We start from the raw sequence: 17,055 nt of genomic DNA, 5'->3' as shown, positions 1-17,055 counted from the left end.
CCGTCATCTTCTGAAGGCAGATATTCCCCTTCAGAATCAGGGTCCACGAATAAAACACCCAACACTTCATTGCAGGTAAGCTTTATTGATGACATTATATAATAATAATAATCTGATGCAAATACTCGCTGACGTTGACAATATTGCTCTGATAAAATGGCTCACTCTTACACTAGCTCCGCTTTTGTTCGCACTGATTCAATGTGCTCTAGCTCGTAGATTTTGTATAGAAGCATGACGTTTTTTTGAGTTGGGGATGAAGTATAACATGTCTGACATCTAGTGGAGGGGAGGTCGAACGAAATTTGACACCCTATTTGACAAAATCGGCCGTTTTATTCAGTGCCGCATCTTGTCGAGTAAACTCGACCGTGGCGCCTAGAGGGTTAAGACTTTTGACCAAAGCCGATGAGCTTTATCACCATTCAGAGGTGTGTGCAGATCATAGATGGACGACGCACCTTCATTCTCCATTGGCGCTGATACCTTGCGCTGATGCGAGAGCTGAGTCTGCGCTGTAGTGAACACTGGACCCGAGTCTGCTCAGTAGTGAAAGATGGACCCGAGTCTGCGCAGTAGTAAACGCTGGACTGAGTCTGTTCAGTAGTGAACGCTGGACCGAGTCTGCGCAGTAGTGAATGCTGAACCTGCGCAGTAGTGAACGCTGGACTGAGTCTGCTCAGTAGTTAACCCTCTGAGGTCGCCAAACGCGCGGGCGCGTTTTGCTGGATTTTCTCCACATTGTAGCACTATAAACTTAAATTACTCAGTCATTTATAGTCATACAGAAAAAAGAAATATAAAAAAAGAATCTGTGATATTTCTCCTTTTGTATGTGTCCACTTACAATCAAACCAAAACATTGTGCTTTTGTAAAATAAAGAAAATAAACAGGGTGTGCGTTCTGCCTCTCGTCGCGGTGAACTTTTTTTTCTTGAGCACGTCTATAAACTGAAACAAAACTCAGCGAATACTTGTCACACATTTATGAGCCATATACCTTTATAAACATTTAAGTGTGTACTTTTAAATGATCGGATTCAAAACGAAAACAAATATTCTCTGTTTAAGTAATTTGTATAAAACCAACAAGATGTCCAGCTTCTCAAACGCTTCCTAATTATTTTTAATTCGGCCACGCCCACTCGCGCAAAAGAGATTCACATGCAAATCTCCACATGGAACGCGGACTCGCTCATTACCTCAACAACAAAACACTTCACTTTTCGTCGAGTTTGAAAGACGTGCGAGCTTACATTGGATTTAGGCTACCTCAGAAGAAGAAGAACGCGATATGAAGACAAGAAAGATAAGGTAAGAAATTCTTAGTTTGTTATTGTTGCATAAATGTCACGTTGCAGTTGAACTGTTGCTAGATATATGGGGAATATTATAATATTTAGATCCGTGTTTACTGTTACTGTGTTTGTGGATATCTGCTCAAACGTAGATATGTAAATGGTAACCATAATGTTTTATATTTGAGCGCGATCGCGTTTGAATGTATCATATTTTTGATAGAGATTGCGTTTGAATGTATCATATTTTTGATAGCGATCGCGTTTGAATGTATCATATTTTTGATAGCGATCGCGTTTGAATGTACTGTATCATATTTTGGATGAAAGCAAAACGCACCAAACGGCTTCATGTTTTTATTATTATCTCATTTCATATCATAACGGATGGAAACATTTGAAGTAACATGATAATCAATATATGTTTCTCTAGCTTAGTTGTTACTGAAATCTTTTGAAAGATTTATACTGCTATAGGTTATTTATTGTTATTATTATTTTATCCGGCACTGCGCATATACCTTATGCCTACAAGGCACAACAAACCTGGTGTTCATTATATTATGTTGGAAACATTTGTGTGTGTGTGTGTGTGTGTGTGTATTCTGTGAATTTTAAAAAGGAATTTTAAAAAGCAATTTTAACCAGAAAAATCTAATATTTATTTCCAAAATCGTGCAGGCCTTTCTCTTGATATCAGTATGTTCACTTTTTTTTTCAGGGCCCAGATGCCACTGATGACTTCAACATTCACATGAGTCTCTGTACGTGAACACGGTAAAGTGAAAATCTTGGAAATTAAAGGTATGTACAATGTTTTTAGGAATGGCACAAAGGTCTGTCTTTGAAGTGCTTTTTTGGCATTTGTTGTGTATCTTTGGATTATGTTGTGTTGTAAATAAATCCAAACAATTTAAAAGCCATTCTTTTTTAAATCTCCTCATTTACAGTATTGTGCAAGGTTGCTCAGAATGGCAGGGCCTGATAGCTCCTAATAGGGCCGTTAGGGGAGGTTCTTTGTCTTTCTCAGGTGAGAAAAGCTTACATATTAATGAGCTCCCGCATAAAGCTTTCTAACACAAAACACGTCGTAAAATTTTTAAATCAATATATTGTCTTATCTGAATGAGCAGTCAGGGTGATTTTCACATAGTTTTGGAGCAAATATTCTAGGCTACGTCATACAATTTTCAAAAGTCTTGTGAAGAAATAATCAGTATGGGTTTCATGGCCTTATTTCAGTGAGAATTTTTTTTTGTATTTTCACAAACCACGCATAAATGTCATTATCTCAAAACTACAAACTTTTACATGCATGCTGCTGATATATTATTGTAGCAGAGTTTGTGCTGAATACAGTGTAATTAGACTTTAGCCATGAAAATGCCACAAGTAACAGAAATAACCAGAAATGTCAGAGCATGTCAGAACACCTCCAGGGCCCAGAAAACAGCTCAGACCTCAGAGGGTTAACGCTGGACTGAGTCTGCTCAGTAGTGAACGCTGGACCCGAGTCTGCGCAGTAGTGAACGCTGGACCCGAGTCAGCGCAGTAGTGAACGCTGGACCCGAGTCTGCGCAGTAGTGAATGCTGGACCCGAGTCTGCGCAGTAGTGAACGCTGGACCCGAGTCTGCGCAGTAGTGAACGCTGGACCCGAGTCTGCACAGTAGTGAACGCTGGACCCGAGTCTGCTCAGTAGTGAACGCTGGACCTGAGTCTGCTCAGTAGTGAACGCTGGACCCGAGTCTGCGCAGTGGTAGTGAACGCAATAGGTTCCATAGACGGGGGGCGGCAACTGAGAAAGCTCTATCTCCCTTAGTTTTTAAACGGGAGCGGGGGATATATAATAGAGCCTTGTCTGAAAATCTTAATCTGGAAGATGACAGAGGAATTAGAAGATCTTTAAGATAAAACGGAAAAGCTTGATCATTAAGATTTTAAACTGAGTTCTAAAATGGATTGGGAGACACTGAAGCGACGCTAAAATTGGGGTGACATGATCATATTTCTTCGTTCCGGTCAGCAGCCTTGCAGCTGCGTTTTGTACCAACTGGAGGCGTCCAAGTGATCACTGAGGAAGACCCAGATACAACGAGTTGCAGCAATCTAAGCATGAGGTAATAAAAGCATGAATAACCTTCTAACCTGGGAGGAAACTGAGGGAAAATGATTACCCAGCTCCTTAATAATACTACTCCTCAATTTTGTGGAACCAAAAACAATTGTGTCCGTTTTGAAAAGTTAAGTGCTAACCATTCTTAATGTCCACGATGCATTCCAATAAAGGTTAAATTGAATCGCCAAATTATAGAGAGGTGAAGGATATGAATAAAAGATCATACAAATTAAAAGTAGTCATGAAGGCAGACAGTCAGATGAAGCCCACATTCAGCAGCGGTGTGAAAGTAGCCTTGACTTCAAACAGATACACATTTTCTATTGCCGTACTATTTAACAAAGAACACAAACAGGGTCTCACATTTACAGGACTTTTCATATGTATTTGTAAGAGTGATGTTTTTATTTCTCTGATCACAATTTAATTGACTTTCTCCAGAGTGAATGCACAGATGATTGTTGAGATTGCTCCTTTTTCTAAACCTGTAGTCTGTTATGCCTAGTGTAGGGAAAAGAGTGCAAAATGAAAGAATTTGGTACAATGATTATTTATTGTCTTAATTTGGGACTTTTGATTCAGGAACTGACTGGGACAAAGTAACAAACTTTCTTTTTAAACCTCTTTACAATAAACAAAAGTGGCGTCAGACTCTTTACTTTCCCAAATACACAATATTTACAATATATTTACAACCAAGCAAACAAAATTGAAAGGGCAATCCAAAATCAGCATCAGAAACCAGGCAAAGGGGTCAAATATGCCAACAAAGTTCCTCAGATACAAACAATATTCAATTCAAACAAACAAGCAATACTCACAGTCTCTAATACTCTTAAAACATTCAAACTCTGCACGATACAATCAATAACTCTGTCTGCTCAAAACACAAGATCTCTCTGTAGAAGAAGTGATGACATGCTTTCTAAAGTTCTATGCACCAATCAGGACATAGCATCGATCAGTCTGCAGGAACCAATGAAATGACGTTCCAGAAAGAGACACAAAACAACAGAAATATAACAAAACACAAATCATAGGATCGTAATATGTCACACTGAGGAAAACGGCAGTTTCTTTTCAGAATGAGTTTGCAAATGCCGTTTCAGGTCTGTGTGATACGTGAAACTCTTTTCACACTGAAGGCACTTGTAAGGCTTCTCTCCAGTGTGAACTCTCATGTGAATCTTAAGGTTTCCTTTAACCGTGAAGCTCTTTCCACACTGAGGGCAGGTGAAAGGCTTTTCTCCAGTGTGAATTCTCATGTGATCCTCAAGGTTTGCTTTGTTTGTTAAACTCTTTCCACACTGATGGCATATGTAAGGCTTCACTACGGTGTGAATTTTTACATGATTCTTAAGGTGATTCCTGTCTGGGAAACTCCTTTCACACTGATGACATATAAAACAGTTCCCTCCTGAGTGAATCCTAATATGATGATTAAGGCTTTCTTTATATCTGAAACTCTTTCCACACTGATCACAAACAAACAGCTTCTCTCCCTTGTGAATTGTCATGTGAGTCTTAAAACTTTCTTTTCGTGTGAAGCTCTTCCCACACTGTTGGCAGGTGAAAGGCTTCTCTCCAGTGTGATTTATCATGTGGACATTAAGGTCTCTTTTCTGTTTAAAACTGTTTCCACACTGAGGGCATATGAATGGCTTCTCTCCGGTGTGAACACTCATGTGAGCCTGAAAACTTTCTTTTCGTGTGAAGCTCTTCCCACACTGTAGGCAGGTGTAAGGCTTCTCTCCAGTGTGATTTCTTATGTGGGCATTAAGGTCTCTTTTCCGTTTAAAACTCTTTTCACACTGAGAGCATATGAATGGCTTCTCTCCGGTGTGAACTCTCATGTGAATTTTAAGATTTCCTTGTAGTGAGAAGCTCTTTCCACACTGTTGGCAGGTGTGAGGCCTCTCTCCAGTGTGAACTCTCAAGTGGCCATTAAGGGTTTTTTTCTGTGTAAATCTCATTCCACACTGAGGGCATATGAACGGCTTCTCACCAGCGTGGATTTTCAAGTGGATTTTAAGGCTTTCTTTTCGATTGAAACTCTTTCCACACTGTTGGCATGTAAAAGGGCTCTCTTCAGTGTGAACTCTAATCTGAAGGTTATTAGTTCCTGTTTTTTGAGTCTGTGAGTAACTAATAGATTTCTCCCCAGTCATGAAATCATGACATTTCTCATACAGATTTTTCTCTTCCATTTCATTCACTTCTTGACTCTCCTGTTTCAGCTCCGTCAAGTCTAGGGTGAAAAGAAACAAAAACAAGTTAACACCATTTAGACATGTAAAACATCAAATCCAACAACATGTATACTTTATTCTATACCCACTAAACAAATGAAAAAGGTGTGACACAGAGGTGACGACCACTGTGTAAAGCATAAATGACAAATCTAAAAAGTTAAAAACTTTAAAGTATGGGGTCTGGAAATGGCAAGCACAAGTTTCCTACTGCAGAGGACTTGGATAGTCCCATTTACCAGTAAATGAAAAGAAAACATGGAAATAGAGCAATAGCTGGAGTACTAGATTGGCAAGAAAATTATGGTTTTCCAGCAAAGGGTACACTGAGTGTGACCATGTTAAATAAGGTTAAAGAAAGTATGGAAAAGCATGAAGAGAAATTGAAAAGTAAAAAGAAGAAAAACAGAAAAAATATGAATTTCAGATATACAAAATAGCATTAAATGTGGTTAGAAGAAGCAGAACAATGCGAAAGAAAATGTACAGGGAAAAGCTCCCACATGGAGACACAGAGAAAAAGACAACAGATACTGCTAAGTGTTCTCCATGTCCCCATGCAACATTGCAGTGTGTGAAGGTGTACCACAATCTCGACTCCTGCCCCAGTGCACCGTCACCTCCAAGAGCTTCAGGATCACTGCCAAATTACGTCTAGTCCCAGGGTGCCTCAGGAGGAGCCGACCAAGTTCTTAAGAAAAACCTAAGGAAAAATCTACTCGCGCCTCGTTCACCAAGATTGCCAAAGGAGGACGATGATGAAAAACATTAGGATGAAGAGCCAGATGAGCAGAAACCCATATTCCAGATGCCAATGGTGGAGGTCTCAGGATCAGCAGGAGCTATTCTGGTGTTTTGACAAGGGCAATCTCACGGACCAAGACGTGGTCGTGGTCGTGGCCGAGGAAGAGGCAGAGGGTATGTGAAAACCAACTATGGCACTTGTTTTTCCTGTGGAAGGAAAGGATATTGGGGAAATGAGTGCCCTGAAAACCCTATGGTGCCTGAAACTGTGACTAACACTAAAGCAGACTGAGAGAGTGGCGGAACAGGGGAAGAGGGAGTGGTCAACCGCAGCAAGAAGTGAAACTCCCCTGCTAATAGCAATGAAGAAAATCTTGCCTGCTTAAACACTTGCATAAGTCAACTAGAAAACCAGCAGAAGGTAGGCACATATGTTCATCTAACTAATAATGCCTGATAATAACCTGAAAGATACATTTTCTTTTCCATTGAGGTGTTAAGATGAAACTGGCATAATATTCAAACATTGTTTCCTGCTTTCAGATGTATGTCCAGTGAATTTTTTGGGATAGGATAGGAATGTGTAAATTGGGTATTTAATTGTTCTCTAACCCAGAGGCCGTACATTTACACAAAAACTGTGTTTTGGGTGCCTGAAAACGCAAACTTTTGAAAATGGGTTTCAAAGTGGAAGTTTTTGAAAACGGTCTCCTTGTAAACAACAAAATGCGAATCTCTAAAGACGATGGCGTCATGCATGTGCGTATTACGTGTTCAGTCTGTAGTGTTTCATTGCCATTTAATGGTCTGGCAGCAGAATACAGCATTTGTAGTAGTTTTCGTGGATCCGTGGGAATGGGGATCGTTTTGACAATGGTGTCGTCTATACGCAGAAAACTCAAAAGAAAAACTTTGTTTTAGGCATATTGTTGTCATGTAAAGTTAACACAAGACACAACATAATCCTGACAGTACTCCCCCCTCCCGTGATACACGACCTTGCGCCAAAAGTAAAAGTCCAACTGTGGCCGGCGGGAGGCGGTTTTGGAGGAGGACGAGGAGAGGCTGAAGATGGACAGGAGACAGGAGGAGACAGCAGAGAGGAATGCCAAGGCGGAACTGATGGACAGAGGAGCCAAGGTCTGAGTCCTAAACGTCCTACTGGGACATTGCAAGCTTGGAGGGCCGAGGTGATATCGTTGGCTCGCGAAACCAAGGTGGAGGCGGGGGCCTGGCAGAACGGGGGGACACCGGTGGCAGCGAGGACCATGGTGGAACTGGAAGGAAGTTGGATCCCAGTGAAGCTGGAGGGGTGGAGGGTTGAGGCGCAGCCGGAGGCCCTTAAGTCCACAGCGAAACCAGGATGACGAGAGACCAAGGTGGAGCTGGAGGGATGAGGGAGCCCGGTGGAGCCTTAGTGATGGCAGACCACGGCGGCGCTGAGGGAGCGCAGAGCCAAGGTGGATCCGAAGTGCTGACAGTTCGAGGTTAAGAAGGTGTAGCCAGGGGAGCCAATGAGCTGGTGGGGATCAGTGGCAAGGACAGAATTGAGGAGTTATGAGACAACAGTGGAGCAGGTAAGTCCGGGAATATGATGGAATCAGTGCAGATGATGGTGACTATGGGATGGGCAGGATATTGTGTGGGATTGCGTCATCCATGATAGAGAATGTAGTAGGCTGGAGAGGGACGACCTCCGTGATAAAGTTGATGAGCCAGCGCTCAATAAAATAATGGCCATGGATGAATTTGGCTAACTATCCTGGCCTGGGTTATTGTTGTGGCAGAAAGAACAGTGCCACACCTGCGCAGCGCATAACGTGGGAAGGCAGAGAGGAAGCAAGCCTGCCCTGTCCACCCCACACTTAACTTTTTTATTTTTCAGCATGTTATTATGAATTCACTAGAACATAACGGATTCTGTTCCAATTGTAGACAATATTTTCTAGTTACTGTTAACATAAAACATTTCCAAAGGTCACACCAAAAAGGACGACCAGCAAGATAAGCAGATGAATTAATCACGTTTTGCTGGATTTTCTTCACGTAGTAGCAAAATAGACATAAAATACTCTCTTATGGTCATACAGATAAAAGAAATATGACTATAATAGGTCTACTTTTGTATGTGTCCACTTACAATCAAAACAAAACATTGTGCCTTTGTAAAATGAAGAAAATAAACAAGGTGCAGTTTCTGTCTCTCCATCTCCGTGAATTTTTTTTCTTGAGCACGTCTATAAACTGAAACAAAACTCAGCGAATACTTGTCACACAGACATGAGCTATATCTTTATAAACATTTAAGTGAATTTTAAATGATCTAATTCAAAACAAAAACAAATATCCTCTGTTTAAGTAAATTGTATGAAACCAACGAGAGGAACAGTTTCTCAAGCGTCTGCTCATTATCTCAAATGTGACCACACCCACGCACGCACAAGCGATTCACATGCTAATCGTCCACGTGAAGGAACACAAACCTGTAAACGCCCGATCTCCTCAAAATAAAGCATCAAACTTCATCATTCCTCTGCTCTTCATCGAGTTTAGAAGACACACTGTGAGTTTACCTTGGATTTACCTCAGAAGAAGAACGTGATTTGAAGATAAGAAAGATTTTTAAGGTAAGAAATTTATTCTCACTTATATTAATTAGTGTTTTATTGTTGCATAAACTTCACATTGTACTAGCTGAACAGGTGCCAGACTAAAATGTATGAAATCGACGGAAACATGTTGAAATATGAACCATAGACAGGTAAGCAACCTTTAAATGCTAAATAAATATACGACACAAGGATGTTTTTATGCTCTATGATATAAAACACAGCATGATATAAAAGTAGGCTAGTATGAGTGTTTACACTAACATGATGAATATTATAATGTTTAGACCAGTGTTTACTGTTAATTATTGTGTTCTTGGATATCTGCTCAAATGTAGATGTTTATAATGTGTTAACAATAATGTTTCATAGTGATGAGCAGCTTGATAGCTTCAGGAAATGGCCATTTGAAAGCAAAATGCGCCAAACATTAGGCTCCATGTTTTTACTCCAATCTCATTTCATAAGGTCATAACGAATGAAAACATTTGAAGTAACATGATAATCCATATATTTTTTTCTAGTGTAGTGTACTGAAGTGTTCCTCTCTAATGATTTATAGCAGTAGGCTGTCTGCTTTTCTCCCCTCCAAAATTAAAGTTTTCTGTAAAGTAATAAATATTATTGTTTTTATTATTTAATGCAGCCCTACATGTAATATGCCTACAAGGCACAACACCTGGTGTTCTTTATATATATCTTTTCAAACACATTGTGAGAGCGGCAGGAATGAAAGGCTGTACGTTGTATTAAAACCATTATACATTAAAACCACATATACATGCGTGTAGGTTGCGTGGGTCTTCACATGAACTGTTATCATTTGCATGCATGGATAATGCACCAGGCTGGTAGCGCCCTCTGGAGTCATTTGTAATAATACATAATGTACAAAAGTTGATTGTCTATATTATGGATATTATATTATGTATTTTAACAGTGTTGTTCTATAAAACCATAAGATTACTTGCTTTTGATACTTTATTTGACCCAAAGATTATTGCCTCATTGTTATTATATAAGTCATTAATTATTTATGCAGGGCTCCAGACTGCGACCAAAATGGTCACATATGCAACCAATTTTTGAGAATGTGCGAATTAAAATGACGTGGTCGCAATTGAGCGAGTACATGGTCAATCGGCGTCTGCCTACCCGCACTTTCATTAACTGCAGTGAAGTGAATCAGTGGTGAAGCAGGGGTTTGACACCCAGTCTACTTTTGCTGCACTGCTCACACTCAATTAAATGTGAAAGCAGAATTTTGATGGACAAAACAAAAATGATTTCCCACAAAACGTGCTCAAAATGCACAGAATAAGCATGTCTAGTGTGTTTTAGTAAGAACTGGAGTATGTCAGTAGCCTGGTTTACTCCAGACCCTTCTCAGTCGTAACTGAGAGTGGGTCTGGGGAAGCTTCATTCACATCCCATTTCCAAAAGGGCGTCACCAACGGACGTCGCTCAAATGCCTCTAGGATTGGATAGACTTAAAACCAAGCAATCAGAGCGATCGTCATCGTGTAAAGCCTGCCTCAACGTTTGTGATTGGTGCCAAGATTTGGAAAGATTGGAAATGGGCTTGAATGGGCTCTTGCCCAGACTGACTTGCAGGCTAGTATGTCAGAAGAGAAAATGAAGAATCAAAAATATTTATAAAAGATTTGCCCATTTAAACTTGTTTTTCATTATAACATTATGATGTTTGGGTGAAAGTAATTGTTTTTTCTAATTTAATTTGTGACACCAGCTGCATGTAATAAATCCAATAAAGAGACGCATGATGCAGAATAACTAAAGAAAGACTTTGAGAATGAAACTAACCTGTGTGTTCCTCAGTTTCTTCATGTTTGACTCTGAATGTTTCTTCAATCTTCACGTCTTCACTCTCCTCTTTAATAAACGCCATCTTTATAATAGTGTCACGTGGATCTCAGTCGCTTCACCAGGAGTTTTTCTGTGTGTTTGGACACTCTGTCCTGTTTAAGAGGAGAATAGTTAACAGAAAGAAAAAAACAAAACATAAAGACCTTGCATCACAATTGCTGTGTTGTGATTGTCAAAACATTTGGTAACTAAACAGAATTCCAATTAATTTGAGTGACAACATGGTACAATAACTGGTACTGTTTTTATTAATGCTTGACAAAAATTGTATGAATTCATAAGCTTGTGATTCGATTGCGATTCAATATTCAATATCGATTCATTGTGATAAATATCAGGTAGAGCTACATGTTAATCTTTCTCAATGACAAAATCTCTCAACTAAAGCTGTAAACATACAGGGAGCCTGTCAGCTGATACTATTATTATTAAAGGTTAAAATTAAACGGATAATTCACACAAAAGTGAAAACTGTCATCATTTACTCTCTCAAGTTGTTCCAAGCCTGTGTGAATTTCTTTCTTCTGCTGAACACAAAAGAAGATATTTTGAAGAATGTCGGTAACCACACAGTTGTGGGCCCCTTTGACATCCATAGTATGGAAGAAAATAAATACTGTGTGAGAATATGGATGTGTGGCGTGATAACAGTGTGAAATGCCTGAGTCTCAGGCTGAATGCATGAGAGTTGGCAGTCCTGTAAAAACTATGTTCATTACTGTTATTAGACACATTATAACGTTTCATTCAAAAAAAATTTCATTTCAAAGTTCTCTATATAATTGTACTGATGGGTTGAATTGATTTAAACACATTAAATGATAAAAACACAAACCTTTCTTCAGCAGAATCACAGATGCTGGAGCGGCGCAGCCTTATGACATCATGTCACCAAAATAAAAGTCCTTTTCACACGAAATAGAAATTCACATACAGAAAACACATTCAAATGATAAGATAAAGGATTGATTCAAAGGAAAATCACAGATTCCAAAAGCTATCAATACCACTGATAATTTTTCAACAGCTTCTGACTTATTACTTAATATAATTGTACCAAATACTGAGTATTTGTGATATTCTCAATCATGAACAAAGTCAAGTATCTTGATATTCATATTACAAGGATTGGAAATAACTTTTTGAGTATTTCAAACTCTTTTAGAATTTGTGATTAAAAATTAAGTTTGTGGTTGCAGAGAAATATCTACTGTTTAATTTAATAACTATAACTGAATCCTTATGATGAATATATCCGTCTTGTTCATTCTCAGTTTCTCCACAGAATATAAGTGCATTCTATTAAAATGGCTGTGACTGTAAAGAATTACACTAATGATGGGTTTAAAACAATTGATTTTGACTGTCTGAGTGGAAAACTATTGTTAAAATCATTTCTTTTAAAAGACAATAAAATCTGATTTACATTTCATTATTTAATCAAATCGACAGTATAGAATTTGTGCTGAAATATGACTAAACGTCTCTAAAGCTCTCAGATTCACTGGAAATTGATTTACAAACATAATTTTATTCCTCATAATTTCCCTCTATGTAATAACAGATACATAGTGAAGAGTAACAAATCTGTCTTCTATAAGTAAGGTATGGTCTTTCTTTGACCTTATTAATTTCAGAAATAATGTTCTTTTATATAAGCAATTTTGTTTATAATAAAATAAATATTTAATTGATTAAAGTCATACTTGTTAAGTTTCTTAAAGGGATACTCCACTTTCTCAATATGCGTTCTTGTCTGTACTTGTTTTCTTGTGGACTTGTGAAACGTCATCAGTCGCTGCCCAAGTACTGTTCCAATTCAAAGTTCACATCTAGCCAAGTCCAGTTCAAATCCCCGGATGTGTTCTTGATCCGCCCCTTTTACCGAGGATGCATCGAGAGGTGACTTGTGCGGACTTGAGACAGCCAGGTATCCTAGAATGCATGTCACACACCAACCAGCAAGCGTCAATAGCAGAGGAGAAACCCTGCGTAATTTAAAAATACTGCTGTTATTGTGTCACGAAATGTAATTTTAAGAGTGTTCAGGCGAGAATGTAGTTGTTTAAAGCTCAAATCTGTGGTTTATTTATAAAGATAGCGCCTATTTGAAAGAATAGGCTAGTCCTTCTGATGTTTGCCGCTGGCTCTGATGTCTCTAATCTATTGGTTAAACATGAGATATAATTCGTCTTGTGTATGAGTCAATCTTTGGTCTCATTAATCTATAGTTTGTTCCATGGCAAATCGTTTTGGCAAAGTGATGTTTCACAACTTTATATATTTAGGCTTAACTTTAACTTTGTAGCCTATTAGAGAACAGACTTATGTTTGACTGAATTGTTTGCTTTATTTCTCATTGTATAGCCTCTTATACCTTTTAGGCTACTTATACTTTTATACTGGATATTATTGATCATTAAAACGGACATTTAACAAAAAGAGAGGGTTGTGTAATTTTATATATTTTTAAATATATTTATTTTAGTACATTCTCTTCACTGTATGTACATGTATAATAAAATAAAATGACACAACCCTGTCTCTGTTTGTTAAATGTCAGTTTTAATGATCAATATGTTTCATATTTTTAAAATGAAAACAAAAAGAAGCAGGGTTGCGTTTTAGATTTCGTGTTATAAATATATGCAGTGAAGATAATCAATTGTACGCGTTTGCCTGAACCACATTTATGTGGCCATTAATATGTTAAAGATTTTTTAAATGAAAGGAGGCAGAGTTGTATTTTATACCATATTTCATTTTATTGTTGCCTAAAATATACATAAAGAGATGACCGGGGTAGCCAGAGCGAGCTGGGAGGAGCAGGAGGGAACAGGTGGAAGAACTCAAACAATAATCAGATTACAAGGGGGAGGGATCAGACAATGACACGAGCACATGGCCCAAAATAACAAAACACCCATTCTTTTTCTCTTCTTCATTTATTTCCTCTTCATTCTTTTCTCCTCCTCCTTCTCCTCGCTCTCTACCGACTGCTCCATCTCTTCCTCACCATCATCCTCTTCACTGGAACTTTCAGCTCTATTTCGCCATTCCATTTTGTTTCTTTCTTCACCTCCCACAGCTCCATCCGTCCCTTGCCTTTCCACATCATCAGTTGCTTTCTCGCCTTGTTCCTCTGTCAGAATGTTGTTTCTTCTTTCACCTTCTTCTTGTCTATCCATCTGCTCTCTCTCTATTCCCATCTGTTCTTCACAATCTCTTGCATAGTGTCTGCTCTTGCCACACTTAAAACACTTAAATTCAGGGCACTCTCTGAATGTGTGCCCTGGTTTGATGCAAAGTCTGCAAACACGCACTTGCCTATCATGGATGACCCGAAAATATTCTGTGCCCCGCAGAGTCTCAAATTTTGTGGAGTATGGAAGCGAACATACCTGCTCCGTAAAGCGGGCTTTTAGGAACCGTGTTCCATCCACGGTGTCCGTTCCCGGCCATACCCGACGTTTTATTGGTGAAAGTGGTCTTACTCCCCACTCTTCCAGTTTAGAGAGTATCTTCTCATCTTCTAAATAAACCAGCAAGTTGATGAAAGACACCACCATATCATTATTGATGATATCCCTGGCATGCACCATCAATCCTTGTAACCTCACTCCATCCATTAGTTTCTCTTTTGGTTTTTTGTCCTTCATTGTGAGTTCGTAAATCTTTTCACCGTTGTGATATCTTTTGTAAAGTTTGGTTGTGCTTTGTCTTGTCTTTTTATTAGGTGATGGCAGAATGGATTCTCCAGGTGTGTGTGTGTGTGTGTGTGTGTGTGTGTGTGTGTGTGTCAGGGATGCAAACTACTCACTTTTTTGATACCAAAATAGGTCACTTGTTTGATTCATGCAAATTCAAGTAGACATTTTAAAGGGGGAGGGGTTCAGGAGCCTGATCAGATCAGAACAAGAGCTACTGACTCGAGGAACTTCCTTAGGAACTGCAACTGTCAGGGAGGGCTTATTTTCTACTTGCATGTACAATAAGAAGCTGGTGAAAGAGGAGGTGACAACCATAATGGAGCACTCACTGAGATACAAAATATTTCCCAGAAACGTGTTTGTTTGGGTTTTCTTTTGTAAAAAAAAAAGTAATGGCAATTTACCTTAGGTAAGTTGCTTATTGTGCTTGACCAGTCAACATGTCAGTTATGGTTCCTATGTGTAGGGGAAAGACACTACCTTAGATTAGGAGGTAAATTAGTTATAGGAACTGGCATGCAGTCTGAGCACATGAGAAGGTCTAAAAACTATTACAAAGGTTATGAATATTGTTTAGATTCTGAACAGCAGTGCCAGTTACATAGGCTTGCTCCAGTCCTCAAACCATTTGTGCCCCATCCAGATGCCAACCCCCTCCCCGCCATCCGTCACTGGTTTACTTACCAGCACCCCCCACTCATTGGATGTACTCACTTATTCCACCCCTCGCCTGTTTGCATCCCTGGTGTGTGTGTGTGTGTGTGTGTGTGTGTGTGTGTGTGTGTGTGTGTGTGTGTGTGTGTGTGTCTGTGTGAGGAAGAGAGAGAGAAGTTGACATATTGACCACTATGCTCTACATTCTGTAGGCCACTGTGCACAGTATTGCACCTACACAACCATAGAACAGGAATCTAGAGACATCGTGCACATTAGCCGCTTTCCGACCAAGTAGTTACAGGAACTTATTTATAGGAACTGTCCACTTCTAAACAGTTCTAGGAACTACTCTCCCCCAAACTCGGTTTTGCTGTTTGCGTTCGCACTGGCCAAGTGGCCATAGGAACAGGTAGGAGTGACGCAAGCACGGTGACTTTTATTTTGGCAGCGCTGAGAACGCCAGAGCAAACAATGCTCGCATTCTCTGTGTTCGTTAGTTAGCGATCTGTCTAACAGTACTGTTTAATATGTTATTAGATAGAACTGTTATAGAAAGTACACAGTATATGAAAAAAAGGTTATTAGCCTATGCCGTGTGGTTGATGTCCAGTGTTGCTAGCTGAGCAGAAATACATAATCATGTTTGACTTGGTCCCCCCCTGCGTTGGATTTTCTCTTCAGCATAAAGGTTTTAGAGACCCATCTATCACTGTTTTCCATGTTTGTATAGTTAGTTTCTGGAGTAAATATATTAGGGGTGTAACGGTACGTGTATTCGTACCGGACCGTTTCGGTACAGGGCACGTGTGTACCGAATGACTGAATGCAATATTTTGTGTGCGGAACATAGGTACATTTTCGTGTTTCCACACGAACATATTAAGTGGCGGAAGTCTCCGTGTGCAGCGCAAATCCCGCCCTGCAGCTGATTCTAAAGTATTACCTGTCATCACTGTAACCTAAACCAATGAAATCGACTGCAGGGCGAAAAATCACACACCGCGCACTGTACAACAACATACACGGCACGCTTTAGCCCAGCCTCTCGCTAACTAGCGTCATGGCCAATGCAGACAAGCCCATATGTGGCAGGATTAGTTAAGTGAGTGACAGTCCTGGTGTCCTATCAGGAAAGAGTACAGGCTATTTAATGCCGGTTGGCTGTACTCTGAGATATGTCACGTCTTGCCCTTCCCCTCCTGCGTCATCCACTAGCGCCTCAGGTATGTGCTGGTAGTGAGTGGTTTAAATCGTGTGTTTAGAACGCTACTGATATGTGTTATCTCTTTAAATTGTAGCGTTTCATTTAAGCACTTTTCCGACGGTGCATTTCATCAGCTCAGAATAGGTGTCTGCCCACCCTTCAGGTATGTAAACTGTCCCTGTATTGAGTGGTGGTTATGATGGCGTGTAGTATACTGAGTCGCTATATCACTGTTAATGCATTGCTTCCTGTACCCCAGTTAATCGGTGGTTGTGATGATCGCTGTAAACAGTAGCCTGTGGGGATTATATGTGGGGTGATGTCGTCTTTTGGTAAGTGTCATGTACGATGTCTGGAAGATTGTAGTGGAAAGAGAGGCACTAACATCTCGCTGCTTCTCTTTAAGGCGTTCGTGAGGCGCGGGTCCTCCCTTTCGTCCTCAGGACCATTTTGCTGGTTCCCTGTACAATCTCCCTCTCGTTCTTCCGTGTTCCTATGAACTCGAGTCCACCCGGATAACTACGGTGCTTGCGCTGCCCTACGTGTCGCGCTGATCGCGCCGGCGGGAATTCATAAGGGC

At 39.8% G+C, this 17,055-nt stretch overlaps 1 protein-coding gene across 3 annotated transcripts in view; it reads right to left on the bottom strand.

Annotated features, from left to right (window-relative positions):
• The window catches only part of LOC307157248 (uncharacterized protein), a 175,885-nt gene that overhangs the window by 68,506 nt on the left and 90,324 nt on the right, over positions 1-17,055 (bottom strand). The window contains exons 1-2 of one of the 3 annotated variants that reach the window (XM_079869113.1): positions 11,740-11,797; positions 10,842-10,996 (exon numbers count right to left, since the gene is read on the bottom strand). The exons of 1 other annotated variant lie outside the window; for it this stretch is intronic. In XM_079869113.1, coding sequence (XP_079725239.1) covers positions 10,842-10,926 — 85 coding nt within the window. In that variant the 5' untranslated portion in view covers positions 10,927-10,996; positions 11,740-11,797. Of the gene's footprint in view, positions 1-10,841; positions 10,997-11,739; positions 11,798-17,055 lie in introns of those variants that run through there. One more of the 3 variants, XM_079869112.1, reaches the window with a different exon arrangement.

This window comes from Squalius cephalus (genome assembly GCF_949319135.1).
Source record: "Squalius cephalus genome assembly, chromosome: 4".
Classification (NCBI taxonomy): Eukaryota; Metazoa; Chordata; class Actinopteri; order Cypriniformes; family Leuciscidae; genus Squalius; species Squalius cephalus.
The sequence above is the reverse complement of the archived record's forward strand: the minus strand, read 5'-3'. Positions and strand labels throughout refer to the sequence as shown.